The 19,191-nt window shown below is 39.9% G+C and overlaps 1 protein-coding gene across 1 annotated transcript in view; it reads right to left on the reverse strand.

Annotated features, from left to right (window-relative positions):
* Positions 1-19,191, reverse strand: part of HECW2 (HECT, C2 and WW domain containing E3 ubiquitin protein ligase 2) — a 99,199-nt gene that overhangs the window by 16,277 nt on the left and 63,731 nt on the right. Inside the window, exons 14-20 of the mRNA XM_010149206.1 lie at positions 16,301-16,435; positions 13,450-13,552; positions 12,330-12,426; positions 10,122-10,205; positions 6,963-7,072; positions 2,801-2,921; positions 612-725 (exon numbers count right to left, since the gene is read on the reverse strand). Coding sequence (XP_010147508.1) covers positions 612-725; positions 2,801-2,921; positions 6,963-7,072; positions 10,122-10,205; positions 12,330-12,426; positions 13,450-13,552; positions 16,301-16,435 — 764 coding nt within the window. The remainder of the gene's footprint in view (positions 1-611; positions 726-2,800; positions 2,922-6,962; positions 7,073-10,121; positions 10,206-12,329; positions 12,427-13,449; positions 13,553-16,300; positions 16,436-19,191) is intronic.

Consider the following 19,191-nt stretch of genomic DNA (forward strand, 5'->3'; position numbering starts at 1 on the left):
CTAGAACACGTTAGACTTTCATCAGATGCAGACAGAGCACTCTCAGAAGTGACTTTGAAATATCAGGACTGTTTGCATGTATTTGACAACTAGCAACAGACTAGTTGCTTTTGTTTGTGACACAGGCCCTGGCCTGGAGAAGGCAGTGAGCACCTCCTGCAGCACTGAAGGCTTTCAGCTCCCACTGCCTCAGACAGGAGTTGAATTAAGGATTAAACCTGTAGCCTATTCTTGAAGCACCCTCCCTCCAACAAGCGGCAGCTGTCTGTTAACACGTGCCGGAGACACAATGTCAGCAATGACAAAGAAGGAATATGACTAACACAAGAAAGTTTGTTTTTTCTTTGCCTTCCCAGCAACACTCTGAAACACACAGCAACTATTGTGAAAATCCACATAAACACATGCATTGCTTCTGCAAAGGCAGGGTAGGTTACATTTCCCAAGGCCTAAAAAGTCATCTTGAACAGCTGTATGTTCCAGGCCTATGTATGTGGCATTTCCTGACCGCAAGCCTTCCTCTTTTCACTCTAGACAACAAAAAGTTTGGTGAAACAGCAACTGCAAGACACTCTGAGCTTTGAGAAAACATTTACTTCTCTTCTACTCACCCTTCTTCCCCAACAAATGTGACATAGAGTTTATTTCTCTGCAGGTCTTTTCTTGAGTAGCCCATGATCTGGTTAAAGGCATCTTCTAGCAAATGATCTCTCCTGATGATTAATCTGAAGAGCAAAAAAATTTTGAAACAGCAATTCTTGAACATGAACCACAGTTGGAAACAGCTACTTACACTGCAAAGTAACAGGGCGACTTCACATATACATGTTTCTGCTGGATAATTTGATGCCAACCAGGCATCTTCTGTCTGTTACTCTATCTCCCTCAACGACCTACTTTAGATTTCCATAAAATGTTTCTCATGCAAAGTAGCATAGTTTTATTTTTTCTACCCTGGTTCTTCCTTAAGTTAAAGGTTGCAGTGGTAAAGGTCCTGAAGTGGGCATTTTCATTAAGTTTAAAATCCTTTTGTAAGGCTGGGCTTCTAAATCAGTCTTACCGTAAGCAAGAATCTAACATTTTTTGGTAAAAATCAATCTCTTAACAAGGACAAAAATAAAACCATGGGAAAGTGACTGAATGGTAACTCCAGAATCACACCCCCCTACATTATCCCCAGTGTAAGTGTGACAGGACAGAAAGTCTAGAAGGAATGGCAGTTGTTCATCCAAACCCAGACTGAAGCATCACATGTGAAAACACAATGTAACTTTCAAAGGAAAAAATCTCAAACTGAGTGTCATAAAGATCTAAAATAAGAGGTGAAATAATCACCCTTAAATATTTTATCTTCTGCCAAAAAGCTGTGTTTAATGAGTTTCATGAAACTTGGCTTGCTTTCTATTCAAATACTGCCTTCTGTGTACGTTTGATCAGCCAGTCAGACTGAAGCTGCTGCCTGGAGGCAGCTGAGCCCTCCACACAGCCTCTTGCAAAGCCCCTTCTGACCTTACTGCTTGTGCAGAGATCAGTCAATGCGCACACTGTGCTATCCTGCGGAGGGGACAGAAGTGGGGAGGCCAGGAACTGGCAAGGCACCTGGGCAGCACAAGAGCTCAGGCAGTAGGCAAATTGTGCTGGTTTGGGAAAAAAAAAAGTGGTCAGTGTATGCCCAGGAAGGGAAACCAGGAAAAACTTCTGTTCAAATATCAGGCTGTTGTTCTCCTTAAAAATCTAGTGTGATGGAAAAATAGGTCAGGAAAAAAAGGTGCAGGTAGCAAATGCCATCCTCTTCTACTAGCTATTTGCCCAAGCATTTGTGACAAAACTCTTATAGATTAAGCTTTAAGTCCTTATGATTTCATTACATTATAGGCAGGATAATGAGCAAGTCCTGCCACTTAAGACTGCCTAAACAATACCATTTTAAACCCATTTCAGCTGTGGGAAACTTTTAACAGGCTCACACAGATGAAGTTGAACTCTGCACAAATTCCTGCAAAATGTAAATAGTGACTGGCTGGGGGAAATAAAAAAAAAACCCACCACAACAAACAAGCAAAAATCCTATCCCCCTATTGCAATAGAAGAAACAGTTAAACAAAAGAAACAGTTAAACAAAAGTTCTAGTGCCTCACAGCTACTATGAAAGGACCAAACCATGAGTGTTTGATAAATGGCACAAGATTTGGTAATTTACAGAATTATGAAAGTATCTTCTGATGATGATCCTTAACATAACAGTATGTAATGACACGACTGGCAAATAAATGAAGGGGGGAAGACCTTACTGCAAGCACTCTAGCATTCAGAGTGCTGAGGTAAAAATATTAGCAGTTTAAGGCAATCCTTAGAATTTAGTAACATTTAATTACGAGTCCTCCTTACTGAAGAGGACTGTGATATCAATACAGGCAATGATGTACAGAAGGTAAGCATATGTATTTTTTTCAACAGAAAAAGACATGAGAAAATATAACTGTTTATATCATAGCAGTTGCGATAATGGAAGAATTCAGATGTCTCCTCTTCTGCATGCCTCTTCCCAAAGTGGTTTTTGTCAATGTAATATTGTTTGTATGAAAATATAGTTGGAGGAAACACAGAAAAGAAGTGCTCAGAACTTGCTGTATCCTCTGCTATGAATCACTTGCTGGCACTAACTCTTTTCTAACAGGCTTTATATTTCCAGAAGCGCAAGGGTAACCATAACATCTACATTCCTTCTAATGGGAAGACGTGCACGGCAAGGCAAGCTGCCTGAGAAACAAATCCAGTTCAATGAGATTCTTCAACATACTTCAGTTTCCCTGGGCCTTGTCCATAGCCTTTAGTCTCCAACTTCCTGTAAAAATTCCTCAGCTTGGCTTCAAAATCTCTTTTGTAAGGAGCTGGAGCTCGGGCATTGGCACGCTGAGTACCTGCAGGAAGCAATGAGCAAAGAATGAGCTGTCATGACATGCACTGACTAATGCCTCACCCTCTACTGAAAAGACTTAATGGCAAAAGGCATGGTATGTGTTTGGTTTAGTCACCTCCTTATAAAGAGTAAAAGCTGCGTATCTTCAAATGTGCTCTGCATCCAAGACTTATTAGTTGCTCATTTCCAATAGTATCACCTTTCTTAAGGTAAGTCATAGAAGCGCAAATTCAGGTCAATGCAGAAGATGGAATAAAAAATAGCACAATCAACTGGAAAGACTTAACTTCTGTTTGTCAAGTGCACTTCACATCTAACTATTAAAATAGTTCATGCAATAAATGTTCTGCCCTGTTCTGGTTTTAATATTATCAGGAAAAACAAGAACTCAGAAATGAAGCATAAACAGACTGTACTCTGCTGTGTTCCTGTTGAATACATCAAGCTGAAGAAGGAGATTTTTAGAAATCTCCTAGTACAAGTTTTTCCTTAGGGATGTACAAAGAAGAAAAATATTGGAAGAATGGAATGCCTACCACATTTAAGTTCATGAAACTTTTCACATGTTACTGCAGGAACATACATGATGGTCTTGTAAGTGAACTTATTTTGGAAAAAATGGTTTTGAGAGTCAGTTTCTTAAAAGCAGGGAAACAAAAAAAAGGCATATCCCCACATCTGCATATACAAGTCTCGTATATACAAGCAGATTAGGTGTTTAGTCTGATCTACTTTGATTACAACCAGTAGAACTTCCACTGCCTCCCTGGGTAAATTACTTCAAGAGATTTGATTGCAAGACAGTGTGCCAAAGAGGCAGTTAATCCTAGCCCTTCTAAGTTCATCTTCTCACCCCTAGCTTCGGCATATCCCCACATCTGCATATACAAGTCTCGTATATACAAGCAGATTAGGTGTTTAGTCTGATCTACTTTGATTACAACCAGTAGAACTTCCACTGCCTCCCTGGGTAAATTACTTCAAGAGATTTGATTGCAAGACAGTGTGCCAAAGAGGCAGTTAATCCTAGCCCTTCTAAGTTCATCTTCTCACCCCTAGCTTCTATAACATTAAATTCCTCCCCTGCATGGCTGTGTAGACATCCAAAAAACAAAACCCTGAGGGGGGTTAAAATTTTTCATGCCCTATAGAATACACAGTTGCCAACTACTTGACTGCAACTGGTGGCCATCTAACAGACCTATAACACAACACAAATACCAACGAAGAATTTGGAAGCATGAACATGTAGGCTTCTGTCCTTTAAGTGACAATCATTTCCTTCTGTGAGGTTTTTTGCAGCTCTTTGTATCTAAAGTAAGCCAATACCAGACACATTTATTGTTACTATGGGTGAAGGCATGAGAAGGGCAGGTTTCAGGTTTCGAAAGTGAGACCGTGTATCCGCTCAGCCTGTGGGCAGGGAAAAGAGAGCAGCATGCTTAGCCACAAAGCACACGGGTCTGACGGAAAAGGCGACGAGCACATCCTGCGGAAGTCGTGCTGGAAGAAGCTGCAGTCAGACTCTCTGCAGAGATCAGAGAGAACGAGCGAGATCAGTATTAACACTGAACGCCATTCACAGGTCTTTAAAAGACCCGTCTGACCAGAAAGACACTTGCCATGTGTTCTAGACTTAGAGTGACGCGTGGGAGGAATAGAAAGTGTCTGAGAATCCTCAGAGCTCCAGCAGGGACGTGCAGGACCCCTCTGGACAAACAAGCCATGGTCATTATTAATCTATAGTGGTTATCCTCTTTTACTGAGAGCACCAAGGGCTTCCACTGGTAGGCTCAGCTAAATAATCTAGAGAACTTACAGAAACTTGAAAATGTAAACAGCCTTTTAATTACTGGCCTTTCTCCCATACTTTGTTTATTTCGCTTTGGGTCAAAGTAGGTACAAAAATGTAGTCACCAAAAAAACGCAACAAAAGCATACTTTAGTCTTAACCCCTGAAGGAAGCTTTCGCTAAGAGATACCGCAGAGCATAAATCTGGTTACACATTACTTCACGGTTCAGAAATCAGCAGTATATTATTCTGTCAGCACATGACAAGTCCTCATTGCAAATCAGATGCATATGCCAAGAAATTCCTGGGCAATTATAGTGATTAATTCTGCCTTGGGAACAAAAGATGTTAATGGAAGAGCTAAAAAATGCCAGTGATGCGATGATGTTATTTGATTTTCAAAGAGGTTATATTCTAAAACAGATATAAAGAGTAGCTTCACAACTCTTCATTTTTTCCAAAAGAGAAAGTACAACGGATTGTGACCGATCTGAACAATGGATCCTTAACATGCAACCTCGTGCAGTGCAGCACAGCCAGTTTAGCTGGTGAAAAAACACAGAGCCTCCATACAAATCATGGGCTATTTACAATTTCTCATCAAAAAAAGTCATTTGTACACCAACACAAGCATGCATACTTGCAGATTCACACAGGGAGATTCAATGGTCTATCTTTTTCTATGAAACACAGATTACAATTTTAAGGAGAATGGGGCTAAACTCATCACCGTTCCTCCTTTACTGTGTGCTACTTCTTTGAGGAACAGATAAGAATTCCACATGTTAAAGATTTACTGCATTTTAAAATTACTTTCTTGGAGTGAAGCCCTGCCCAGCATGCCTTGGTACATGCACTAGTAATGAAGGAATTAGAATTCTGAAAGCCAAAATGGTTTATCCTCAAAAGACTGTCAGGTTTGCAGTTGGAAATAAGATGCATACATGCAGACTACATTCTTCCTTTCCTTTCAACAAAGGGAAACAGTCACATCTAAACCATATATGTATCCGAAATATCAATACATGTGAATATTGTACTGGGCTGCTTTGCAGAATGCCATAAAATCATTAAGATGTTCGGACAGTTTCTCTGATCAGGTCATACAGAGGTCCTACGTCCAGCAGCAGGAAAAGTTACCACTCAGAATGTGTATGAATGGTTTCAGTCTGGTTTCTTGGAAAGGCCCAGCTTTTTATGACTGTGGAGTGGGAAATGCCCATAAAATTACAGTACTTCTCTGATAACATTTTCTTATTGTCTGGAACTACCTAGAGTTGCTTACATCCCAAAGGTTCCCTGATTATCTATACTTTTGTCCTCAAATGTGTAGAAATCCTCTTACACCGCTTCTGGTTTACTGCAGCGATTTTATTTTACCTGCCTATTATCTTCTTCAGAAAACTAAGATCAGTGACATCTATAAACTTCAAATTCCTGTACTTGGCCTTCAGCAGTCAAATGGACCTTGTCATATTTGAAATCATTTAGTTCTGATCCACTAGATAGTTAATATGTGAAGTATCAGTTTCATTCCATTCTGGCATGTATTTCCACACAGCTGCAATATGTTATCTTTAGAACTCATGTTGAGGGACAACAATCTGGCTTTACACAGAATTGTCACTCATTGCCCCACAACCCCATTTACTCTGGCATTTTAAGGTACAGTTATTAGAGCTCATATTTTTAATTCTCTAGGCATCAGATACCTGGCATGAGCAGTCACTTGGTTGTTTCACATCAGCAAAGAACAAGTTTGCATGTTTTACAAGTCAGAACAAAATCACATGGAATTGTAATACACCAATCTTTTCTACCAGAAAAACACCCTGTGAGCCCAAGGCAAAGGTTCAAGTTTGACAGTCAAATGCAATCACACTTGTTCACTTTGCCCAAAATCAGGACTAGATCTTTGCTGTTGCTGGAGCAACAGCACTTGGATCTTCAGAGAGGTGGAAAGTCATTACATGCATCATGTAACTTTACCCATCTAGAAGCTGGGGATCACAGAGCGGAATAGGTCCTACTTTCCAAAGAGCAGGTTCTTGGCTTTAGGCTGCCATGAATTTCAATTTGGAAAGCAAACAAAAAATTACAGTCAAACCATTTTTCTGTTGTTTTCTTCTCCGACTTCTGGGAAGGCAGGAGGAGCGTGCTAGTGACGTTACTGATCCGGAACCGGTCCTTACCAAGTATGAGAAGTGGTTTTGTAGAGCCCCTGCAGAAGCTCTACCTGAGCAACTTACCTGGAGAGTTCTGAGGGGAAGACACCGGCGAGCCTCTTGGGGACTGGCAATAACTCGGATGAAGTAAGGCATGTGGCGGCACATAGGACATTATCTCCTCCTCAAACAAGCTGGTAAAAAGGAGCAAATAAGAAACAACATAATTATTTGAATGAATGGCATTTTTCACTTTGTAGGAAAAAATCTCTAGTTACCAGCCTGCTTTCTTTCCGCTATGCACACCTAGAGTGCTACAACATATTTCATTGTGATTCCTCAATCAGACCTTGCAAGTTACCAGATAACAGCAATTTACTACTTCTGTAGGACGTCAATACACATAGCATGGTATTTCTTTTCAAGGTTAAAATATAATTAATTGGCCTTTAAAATTTCTTTGTTTAGGTTTTTTCGGGGGTGTTGGTGTGGTGGGTTTTTTTTTTTTTTTTAAACTTGTGTCCTCATGACAAAGGGGTCAATAACCTTCATCACACTTCCCTGGAAAAAGATCTGCAATACTGCATGAAGACCAGGAACAGAGACAAACATTCTAAGCCTCCAGGATTAAGAACCACATCTGAACTTGTTGAGTGTATTGAACAACAGGCTTCCTGGCATAACAAGTTATTTCCTTATTTTTTCTTTAATACTAACACTGTTGCTGAAACGGGTGTCACATCTAGTCTGTTCAGATTGAGTTATTTCATGCCTCACCTATTATTGCTACACAGCTTCTAAGAGAAAAACAAGAAAACATTTTGCAGCCTCATCACTGTGTCTGTGTGGACAGAGTCTGTATGTATATATGTATTTAACTTTCAGTCTTTTCCCAAAATTGGCACAAGCAAACCCAAACAGAGACAGAGTATCTAACGTCAGAATGGATCTGATACAAAAGCCTATGTTGGATGTTAAACACAACAGAGATAAGAATCAACTGTTGAGATCATATGTAAAATTTATTTTCAAAAATGCCGCTACAGAAATAATCACAAGCCAATCACTTACTACAGACCTCAAACAACAAAATCAATATTCACATAAAATATGTTTCTTACTATGTTTGTTCACTGAACAAATACCTAGAAACATTTTTTGTATGAGCTTTTTTTTGGAATGGGTATTTTCTGGCAGTTGTTCTTACATTCATGACCACGTGTTGATTGCCTCTAACTTACATTTTGATGCTGAAAATGTGCTGAGGTATAAACTGCTACTTCAATCTTGGATTAAATTAAGAATTAAGACAATGATTTGTGTTGTATACCAAACAACATGTTTGGAAGAAGAAACTGAAAAGTATTTTCTTAACACCTGAGCATAACATAATGCTGTTCTTACTTTTAAAAGTGAGATGCACTGCATCTCTTTCATTCCCTCAACACATAGGGGTTGGTTTGTTTTTAGTTAGCTGCAACTTTATATTTACTGAAGCATGTGAAATATGTACAGGGTTCCCAAGCAATAAAAGAACCAGAAATAGTGATGTTACCCAATTATTTACTACATCTCAGAGGGCTTTACAGGACAATTATATCATTCCCCCTCCCAAGCTGAAGAAACAGAGGCATGGAAATGGGTAGAGTCTTCCCCAGGGACATCCAACCGGCCAAGCTAGATACAGAACCCAGACGCCCTGAGCCCCAGAAGCCTGAGTCATCGTGATTAGAGTGCAGTTTTCACAGAGAGAAGGGTCATGATGACACCCTGCTGAAAGATACTGTCAAAAGCGAAATTCTACTGAGACTAAATAATGGTAAGAAAAGAAATTTCATCAACACAGAATGCCAGTATTTAACTTAGCCCACCTTAGATTTTACACCAGTATTTACTCACAATAATCTCACAATAACTCAGTCCAGTCTTGTGGTTTAACATCCAACATTTTAAGAAACCAATGGATGCACAGATAACAATCAATAATGTCCTCAGGGCAATGGTACTATTAGATTATCTAAAAAATGGTAAGAAAATCCTCAAACGATGCTTTTCAGCTAGATTTTTTTGGGGGGAAAAAGAGTAGATTAAAATAAATAAAATCTGAAGAATATTAAAAAGTTACTCAAGGGAGGCACTGGCAACTGCTTTTCTCTTAAAAATTAGTTACATTGATTAGTGCTTTTCTACAAGATCGTAATCAAAATTTGGAATTTGCATTAATTCCACTATAAGAATTATTTCCAGTCTTTGTTGTTAACAGAACACTAGAGAGAACAAAAGCCAAAGAGCAAGGACAAAATCATTCATGCAATCTTTATTTAAAAACAAATGTCTGAAGCCAGACTTTTCTGTGTAAAACATCTGCCATCTCCATGCACTATATATCAGAAGAAAAAAATCTTAATAGGTTTTTAAGAAACAATATTCACATTGGAAAAAAGCATGAATTTAAAATGACATCTTATTTTTTTAATAGCTGTAATTAATTCAGACATTCAGGGGCCAGAAAGTTATCATTACGCAACTGGACCTCAAAATACTACTTCTATAGCCAATCCTATTTCACTAGATTCAGTAGTAAATGTACTCATTAATTTCTTGATGCACTTTTACAATGGATGAGAATGCAACATGAAGATACAAGGGGTTCATTCTAGAAAAAAAATTGCCTTTTTTTAGCTGATTGCTTACATGAAAAATACTAAAAAGCAGCAGCTTCCCATTTCTCCAACTCTGTAACAATATTTCCTTTATTAAAGAAGATAATGCTTGACACCATAGTGAAGAGGCAGCAAGGCATTAGGTAATAAAAATGCATGTCAAGTATGAACATTCACGAATTCCCAAACAGATGCATTCTTGAAGCAGTAGAAGGCACATACTTGCACAGAGGTAAACTCTACCACCTATTGAGACATCAGAGCTAGATACAACAGGACAATAAAAGGTAGCCTGGGCAAACCCATATAAATCACAAGCACAGCTCTTGCACTCGCCTTTCCTCAGACAGAGTACCACATTCCATCACTCCTACGAAAAAATGTTACCTCCAACTACCATCTTGAAACTGAACATGATGAAAATAAAAAAATATGACCCTTGAGTTGTAGTTCTCCCAGCTGCGAGTCCGAGTACTGAAGGGGAAGTGATTAGGCCACTAAATCAGCACACACCTCTCACTGACAGGCTCCTCAGGAGCTGCCACAGCCTGTTCCGTATGTGCATCACAGCAGTGCCTACCTGAGTAACATGACAAGGTCTGCATCACTGGATAAACGCACCAACCCAGGTGTTCCCTCTGTCCGGATGAACTGGATCTTCTCCCTGTGTAAGCAAAGAAAGAATTCCAAACTATCTTTTGCAAATAAGGCACCAATGTACACCACAGCAATAAGAAAAAAGTACAGCGTATATCATAAAAACCTCTGGGTTATGCTTAACTATTTTTTCCCTGCCACACCACCATGTCCAAGCCAGCAGCAAAAAGCTCATTTGTCCTGATGAATGATTTTCCTGTTGCCTTCATCTCTGCAATGCTCAGGCTGCTGCAGGGAGCACAGCCAGCCAGCAGAACAAATAAAATCTTTAAAAATCAGTCCCTCAAGTTCACACTAGTTGTGTCCCTGAATTCGAAGGAAGAGGCTGAGCCCTGCAGGAGGACACTGCTATTCTAAAAGTGAACTGATTAAAGGGGTACTGTCTTTTTTTGAACCTATGTACAAATGCAAGGCATTCATTACAACGCAAACTTGTGATTTTAAAAGTGGGGGTTTTGTAACACACTGCATTTAAGAGATCTTCCAGAAAAACCCTTGTACTATTTCTCCCTGTCTCATCCAAGCACACGCCTGTCCTCCCAGACCCAGTCTGGTCACTATTGTGGAATCTGTGCATCCTAAACTCTACACATAGTAACACACAGATTTTTAGGATTTGTGTGTTATATGTATAACACAAGGTCTATGATGGTACAGTGAAGAAATTCTAATTCAGCTTTACTCTTCAGGAGGAAAACAAAAAACAAACCCGCGTAGTAAAACTGTCCCAATTCCGAAGCAGAAAACCCCCAAACAAGCAGAGAAGTAAAAGAGAAGTAAAGAACTCCACATAAGAACAGCAGCACTGGCCCTGCTCAGAGGTCCATCTACCCCGCCATCCTACTAGCAACAAAGGCAAGATCATCAAACACTATCTGTGCAACTGCCAGTGTAAAAAGGCACCTGCACAGCTTCAGCTGCAATATGAATTTCTGGAACACAGTTTCATGCACAGCAGTTTCAGCAAAAGGAACAAACCAAATTCCTTGCCATACATCTCTAAAACCACAGTACATGATGACCTTCTCAAACAGCTGACCAAACATACATTCCCTGTTAACTTGCACTACCTTTACAGCATATTCCAGGGTGAAAAAGGGGCACAGACTGGCTGTGCCCAGAGCCCCCCAGTCCCCGCTTGCCAGGGTGATTGCTGTGGCTGCAGAAAGAGCATGTAATTTAGTGTTTCTCTTGAAGAGAGGTACTGAAAGTCAAGCACCCACTCAAGCGACCAGTGTTGACCCATCACAATGCGTGTTCAGACTGGAAGCCCTGTAGTCCCACTAGCACAGCTCTGAGCCAAAGCCAACATGCCCTGCCTACCTGGGAGCATGGCCCCAGAGTGCCCACGCAGGGACACCTGGACACTTCCAGAGCCCAATTCAATTTACATCAGTGCCCAAACGGCAAGGTTTGAGGAAATAAATGGTGGATTACAAAATCTCTCAGCGTTTAGTGGGCAGCAACACCAGGAACCAGAATGACATTTCTTGGATTAACTAACACATGCAGCCCTCCAAATGAATGCAATCCATGACTTCCTGCGGTTACCAATGAGAGTTGTGATTTCAATGATATAACCACCATATAACCATCAAAGATCTTCCTTCATCAGACCTTGGACTACACAAAAAACCTCTAGATGCCCTTTTTTTAAATTCTGGAGAAACACTAAAATTCAGATTTGTATCAGTTCGCCTCCAAGGTCATAATGTCAGGACAGCCTTTCTGTAAATGCACACTGAGAAGTTAAAGGACAAGACCAAATGCCATTCTTCCTCACAGTCCCAGCTGTACACATACTCAAATGAATGGGCACATTTGCCATGCCATCCAGCTGTCTTGGCACATTCTGAATACATCAGCAAATCTCTTAGGTCAGTTGTTCCAAACATTTTATTGTAAGTACCTTTATTTGGTAATTACATGTTATCTCTCTTCTCTGTTCCCTGTTTCAAGGAGTTACACAGGAATACAACAAAGAACTATTTCCCACAGCTTTATGAACATGTTTGAATAGGGCAAAAGTCTAAAATCTGCTATGTTCCATCGATAATTTTAATGAGAGAAACTAATTCCAGTTAGCATTTTTAACAGAAATGGGACTAGGAGATTTCACTGATTTTATTACCTGAGTGAATGATTCCTGGTAAGATCTGGTTGACGCTCCTGTAGAATTTCAAAGATATTGGGCTGCCGCAAAAACGCAACAATCTTGTCATTGTAAGCTGAAAGGAGGAACAAAAATATCATGCTGCATCAAGGTGATACTGAGACAGACCTGCATTCCTTCTGAGTTTTGACCACTAATGACAGCAGACTTCATCGTCACTGTTTTAAGTTTAGCAGTTTTGTGTTGATACATTTTCTTGTAGGGCTACTGATTCTACTGTCATTTAGGGAACATGCTTCTTGATTATGAACCAAATCCGATTGTGACATGACCTTCCCACTATTAGCAGCTCTAATTTTGTTAGCAATTTCTTCTGTATTTTATCACTCACACCTTTAGCTGAGGTTGAACTAGACTATTCACTGCTAGAATACAATTGCAGAGACCTTGGTTTTAACTGCACTGAAATCCATTCTGAAATATTAAACAGTCGTTGGAAACACCCATATCAAATCCTCACTAATTGCTGAGCCTGCAGTGTATGCACAACATGTCCATGGCCAGGGGAAGGATTTAAATTAGCCGAGATTTTCAAGTAAACATGCCACAGTACAAAGAGCCAGTTATAGTCAATCGGATTAATTTATCTTGATTTAGCACAATGTGACAGCTGTTGGATTCAATAAGCCAAATTCTGTTCTTGGTGGCACAGAAGTCAGTAACTTTGTGTGTATGTAACTGAGAACAGAAGCTAATGACTAATTCCAAGCTGATTAACACTTTCAGGAATCCTGCCAAAACAGATGCTCAGAAGTTGTAGAAAAATCACCCAGAATACATGGGGTCCAATTAGGACACAGCTTGGCTCAGTGGCTTCAACTCTACGTGGTGACAGGAGGAGTAAGCGAGCTAGGAAGGTAGACGTGTTACATTGGTTACTTGGTTCTGCACAGCCACTTCTCAGTATCATTCCTGCCGGTTGACACTGAACAACTGAGAAAGGCTGATGGACACAACTTATCCGAACGAATGGTAACTTCCCCTCACCCCAACCAAACAAAAAACCCAGCAGTGCACACTGACGTAACACACTTGGTCACAGAGAACTTCTCCGAAAACAGGCCGTATGTCAACATACCCACTGGAACCACATCCTGGTACTGAGCTCTGCTGACGGTATTAAATGTGCTAGACGGTCTTGGCAAAACTGGCGGTCCTGAATGACGAGAGTCCTCTCCGACCTGAAAATGTGCAAGTAACCGCAAGGAGTAAGTATCTCCACTCCAGCATGTGTACTTGGGTGCATAAGTGAGAAAGCCTATGGCTTAAAACCAGGCATGTTTAATCCCTATTCCCAGTAACCACTGCAGCAGGGATCAGCTGTCGTATGACACTTACTATCAAAGCATCATTTAGTACACTGTGCCTATTAATATGCATGCTCAAAACTCATTGAAAGTTTATTGCTTTTTTAAAATAAGAGTCTCATTCTGAAAAGGGACTAAAAGATTCAAACTGGGATTCCTTCAGAGGTATCTGAAGGTTCTGAAAAATCAAATTCTGCTACTTCATTAGCACCTCTATTACCTCTGTGCATGAATGGAGTGTCCCTACATTTGAAACGAGTTCGTGGCTGAAGCAGAATAAAGAAGCAAGTACACATTCAGGCAAAGGCAAACAAGTCCAAAACTGGTAAAACCTATTCCTAAAATAATTCAGTAAAACCGTTCTGATTGTTTTTGTCTTCACCTGGGATTAAAAAAAAAATGTTGTATATGAACATTTTTTAGGGTAGAACCACAACATAAAGCTGTTGCTGGTAGCATTTATGATGTCAGGGCAATTTCTGCAGTTTTCTGTGTGCTAAGGCTTCAGTCATTTCTACAGTGTCAGTATTCTGTATTTTGTTTATATACTACATTTTGTTCAACCTCTCTTTCATCCTGCTGGACCTTTACGTTTACTTCTCAGTTTCTCTGTCTATGTGTAACGGTTAGCATTTGATCTACACTTCCACGCTCCAAAGAACTCTAAACCATCTAAATGTAGACGATCAAATAATTATAAAGGTTGTTTTTTAAATCCAGACTCTAAAATTACAAAGAAGCAAAAGTCCCGAGATATCTCCCAACATCTTCATGTTCTCTGATAATTCTCTCTCAGAAGAGTGAAAAATTATTTCCTGTAGGCACTGTGCCAGAAGAGGAATGCCATTATTATAGCTCCAGCTTCACGCTGCAGTCAGCTTGAGCTAAAAAGGCATTCCTTACACTGGTTCATGTTTGCTTTAGAGCATCTCTCTACAAAAACTGGGTCAGTGGCTTCAAAACATCAAAGTTCGTGGCAAGGCAAATCCAAAGAAAGTATTTTAAGAATTTTTTTCATTAAGTATTCATCTTTTGCAATAATGTACAGTTCCTAGATGCAGTGGTTTAAAAATAGGAAAACCAGCTGCAAATATACAATACTTAAGTCATAAATGCAAAAGAAGAAGTGGTGTTCAAATTCATACATATGCATATTAATGAGCATTTTTACATCATTAACCACAATGAAAATACTGTATTGAATTGCTATGTTTCAGATTATTATTTGGAATTATACTTCAAGTTACAATTGTAACACTATTGAGGAAATACTTCCAAAATTACGTGTAGAAATGTGGTTTAATTAATTTCACGTATCTAGATGGAGAGGAAAATTCTGACATGTAGTCAGCACTGCGTATATACAGTGTATAGGATGACTTCCTATAGGATAAACTAACTGGTTTTGCAGTATTGACAACTTCAGCAGTGACATGAATCTCTGTTTTAACAGCAGAGCTTCTGCATGCTGCTTAAAGATAGATAATTTCAATGCACACTTCATAAATTAAAAAAAAAAATTATTTCTGCTCTGCTATAGATCAGTCACAACAGAAATACTTGCCTTACCCTATCAAAGATCTAAATAGCTGTATGAAGACACTTCTGGCTTCCTCGCCTGCTGTAAGACATCTTTGCCTAGATCCTATCAACCAACTGATAGAAAATGTTACTTAAAACCACTTGTAAAATATACCTTACATTGGGGGTGGGGGTGGAAAGTATCATGGGTGACTAAACCATGTTCACACAAAAAATGACAAGATACAGCCAGCGGTATGGCGCGCTCTGCAGCTCAGCGAAAGCCCTGTTAGAGCAGTGGCAGAGAAGATCCATGCCTGCTATCAAGCAAATGTCTGGCAAAACAACTTCACCTGCTGCAAAGCTGAGTTATAAAAAGGATAAATCAGAGCATCTTTCTTGCCATTCTAAATGGTATTATCATTAACATCAGGCATGGGACAGAGAGGACAAATTACAGTCAACCATATGGAGGTTAAATAAAGTAGAAATGAAATCTGAGTCGTTGTACATTCACTTGCTTACAAGTAAAAAGAAGTTACACCAACAACATGGAGACTGCCAGTGAAAATGGTCCATGTGATGCTTCAACAAAATGGTGTCCCCCATCTATTTCTGTTTAGAAATCAGACATGAAATACATAGGCAAATGCATATGAGAGTCTGATAAACCTGTATGTGGCAAGATTTTTTTATACTTATTCAGAAAGTTGCATATCTAGTTGTATATGCACACACGCACTCCCTTATTTGCAGAGTTATATCAACATAGTTGGCACACACCATGCTAGACAACAATACGTATTTTGACAGCGGAAGAAAGGACACAGATACTGGTAATCGGTAATCAGATGCTCTCCTGTGGTTATATGGGGCTACTGCAAATTAAAAGTTAAGAGAAACTCATGTCTGACTCTTCCTCTAGGATACATCTAAAAAGCAACAATGGCTAGCACAGAAAACAAGTATTTATAGATCAGTACTGTACACTTACAGAAGAATCAGGCTCCCCACAACACAAAATTGCGAGCAGAATGATGTGGAAGAGGATGATCCTAAAAACCTGGTGGTTCCTGAAGAGAAGGGGCAGATCCAGCTTACCTCACCGGCGCTGTGGCTGCGTTGTCTAGTTAAGTGCTGCCGATGGACTAATGCACTAGTGGGCCTGCTACTCTGCAAGGGAAGCCGGGGGTCGATGAACGTGGTGGTGCGGGAATTGTGGTCAACAAAGAAAGCCTAGAGAAGAAGAAAGAAGACAGACTGTATAGCCAGTACTTGTTTTCAGTATGTCTGAGGTTAACATCTATTCAGGATCTACGTTTCATTTGCTGATGTAAGGCTTTGGAAAATCTTCTTCACATCACTGTGGCTTGCATTGCCCTTCGGCAAGAGGGATAACAGTTTTCCATCTCACAGCAGGGATGAATTCTTTAATGCCTTATTTCATTCATGTCTATAAAGCCCTTTGAAATTCTCATCTGACAAGCATAAGAAGTAGGAAGATTTATTATGACTGTCACAAAGAAAAGACTTAAATGTTTAATAAAAGTAAGCCTGGTGTATTCTCCCTTTCATTTCCTTATAAATATCTAAAAAGATGACATTAAGTGGCAAAAACATTCCCTTTTGTGAACTATTTACCATATAATTATGAACACAATTGGGTGTATATATGTCAAGTGTATGATTGCATCCTGTGATGAACTATGATTACAGACCAACAGGCATTTTTTGCCATCCTCCGGATACAACTATTCTAAGCTTGCTAACTTTTTTTTTTTTTTAAAAAAAAAAAAAAAAGAGTCAGGCAGGGACACAACGACAATGGCAACAAAAACATTTAAACCAGGCAACCAGCAAGAACTGCCACATATTGGCTGGTCAGCTGTTTGCTGAAAGCAAGGTCACAGGAGCGTGTATCCTGGAAAATGAAAACCTCCTACAATTCTTTCCAATTTGAACAAAGAAGGTTTCTAAGCCCTGAAATTTAAACTTTCTATAAACCCTGAAACTTTTTCCAGTGTGGAAACCAGCACTGTTCTATTTCAGCACACTTCGGTTTTTTAGTCACAATGCTGGAAACATGTAGAAGTGGCAAAAAAAGATACTGGTTTTGAGCAGGAGAGTTACAGGAAAGTGACATCTGGTTTGAGGAACTGAAGAATCTGGACGAGAAGAGAGGTGGCTGGGGACTATGGGAGCCATTTCTGTGTTTGGATAACAGTGAGGTACTTCAACCACAGTTTCATAAACACTTCAGTCACGCAGTGTCAGCAAAAGAAACATTCTCCTCATGCCCACCCTGACTGCTTGCGCACCCTTCCTGCCTCTTGCTGGCACAAGTGTTTGTGTAGCCAGGCAGTGAACCCAGCTGGGGAGCTGGGCCAGGCTAAAATGACTCTCTCTGTCCCTCGCCCTGCTGGGTCCTCCAACCTCAGTCAGCCCACCAGGGATGAGAGGAGAGCAGAACTGGCTCTTTTGGCAGCAACACCGCCTTATAGTATTCGCAAAATCCTTGTTTCAGACTGCTTGGTACAGCCAGGCCAGAGAAAATGCAACTCTTCTGACTGCGATGAAGGTAAGTAGACAAATCAGTGTGTCATGCCATACAGCAGCTAAAGGCCTTTAGAGATTGTGGTGGTACAAAATGTTCATGCTTCCATTTCCCAAGGAAGTAGAAGCCTATGGAGTGACGCCAAAGCTGCAAAACCTTAGAAACGCTCCAGGAGAGGGCAGCAAGCTGCCTGCAGCCCTAACAGCCATCACCTGTACCTGTAACCTGTGCCCACAGGCAAGGAGTCACATTCCCTGCACAGTAAGGAAGAACTCTGTTTTGATCATCCAACATAGTTACGGACATGCAAGTGAAACTGGCTGTTCCACAGTTCAAAAGCTAGGAATTGTATTCAGTAAATGCAATTTTAATCACACTGTTAGAGCCTGGTGCAGGACTTGTTCGCCTTGACAAATAACGATGTCCCTTGCAGCAAAGTATACAGATTAGAGAATATGAAACCTAAGGGAAAGCAGAGTGAAAGCCATTCTGAAATTTCAGTTTGGAGCCTGGAAAATGACTGAAACATACCCGTGCTTTCTGAAAATTTTGCTCCTGACCGATAGGTTTATTTCACTTACTAGCAAGCAGTTGGTATAGTTTGGGTTTTTTTAATGTCCCTGTATCTATTATTTTATCTAGTCTGGTCTATGTGCATTTGTAAGATGTGAAGCACTTTCATCAAAACAAAGGTTGATTTCACTAAGTCAACATTATACTGTAAAATCACTTAGAAAAAAAAAAGTACTGATTCAATATAGGAGGAAGTACTACCTAGAGTTGCGCTACACAGTTCCTTGAGTTAATGCAGCAGTCTAATATTGCATGTAGTGTTCTTTAGCATTACATTTAACAAACAACTCAGTTTAAACATTAAGTTAAATACAATCGTGTCTTACTAAAGATGAATGCTTGCAGGCCAGCTAGTAGTAGCCTACTTAAAATACAGCATAAATTATTACTTTAAAGCTTTGGTGAAGATAGTCATTAGAGCTTCAAGGCTTTGGGCTAAGCTGGACATTGGCACAGAGCTCAAAATACAGTGCGGTTCTCAGTCTCTTTTCAAAAAAATCCCTCTCCTAACTCCTATCTAGCTACAGTCCATAAATCTATGATGCTTCAAGAGACTTACATACGATGGGTAGTGCCAAAATAACCTTTATCCCACTAAACACAGACAGTTGCTAAAGTTATCTTTCCTATGAAGCTTGCTGAATTACCTTTTCTTCCTATCAAAGACGTGACATTACAATGGATTCTTTCATTGTAGAAAGAACGAGTCCTACAATAACTTATGTATTTGCTCATCTTGCAGAGATCTAGTTAAAAAGTACACACATTTGCGTCTGGCTTTAAAACATGACCATGTGCTTACACGTCACACAAATGCACTGGCGTGTTTAGCTGTATATACATGTGTGTATGCACATGTATGCAG

Source organism: Eurypyga helias, unplaced genomic scaffold (genome assembly GCF_000690775.1).
Source record: "Eurypyga helias isolate BGI_N326 unplaced genomic scaffold, ASM69077v1 scaffold3063, whole genome shotgun sequence".
In the NCBI taxonomy this organism is placed as follows: domain Eukaryota; kingdom Metazoa; phylum Chordata; class Aves; order Eurypygiformes; family Eurypygidae; genus Eurypyga; species Eurypyga helias.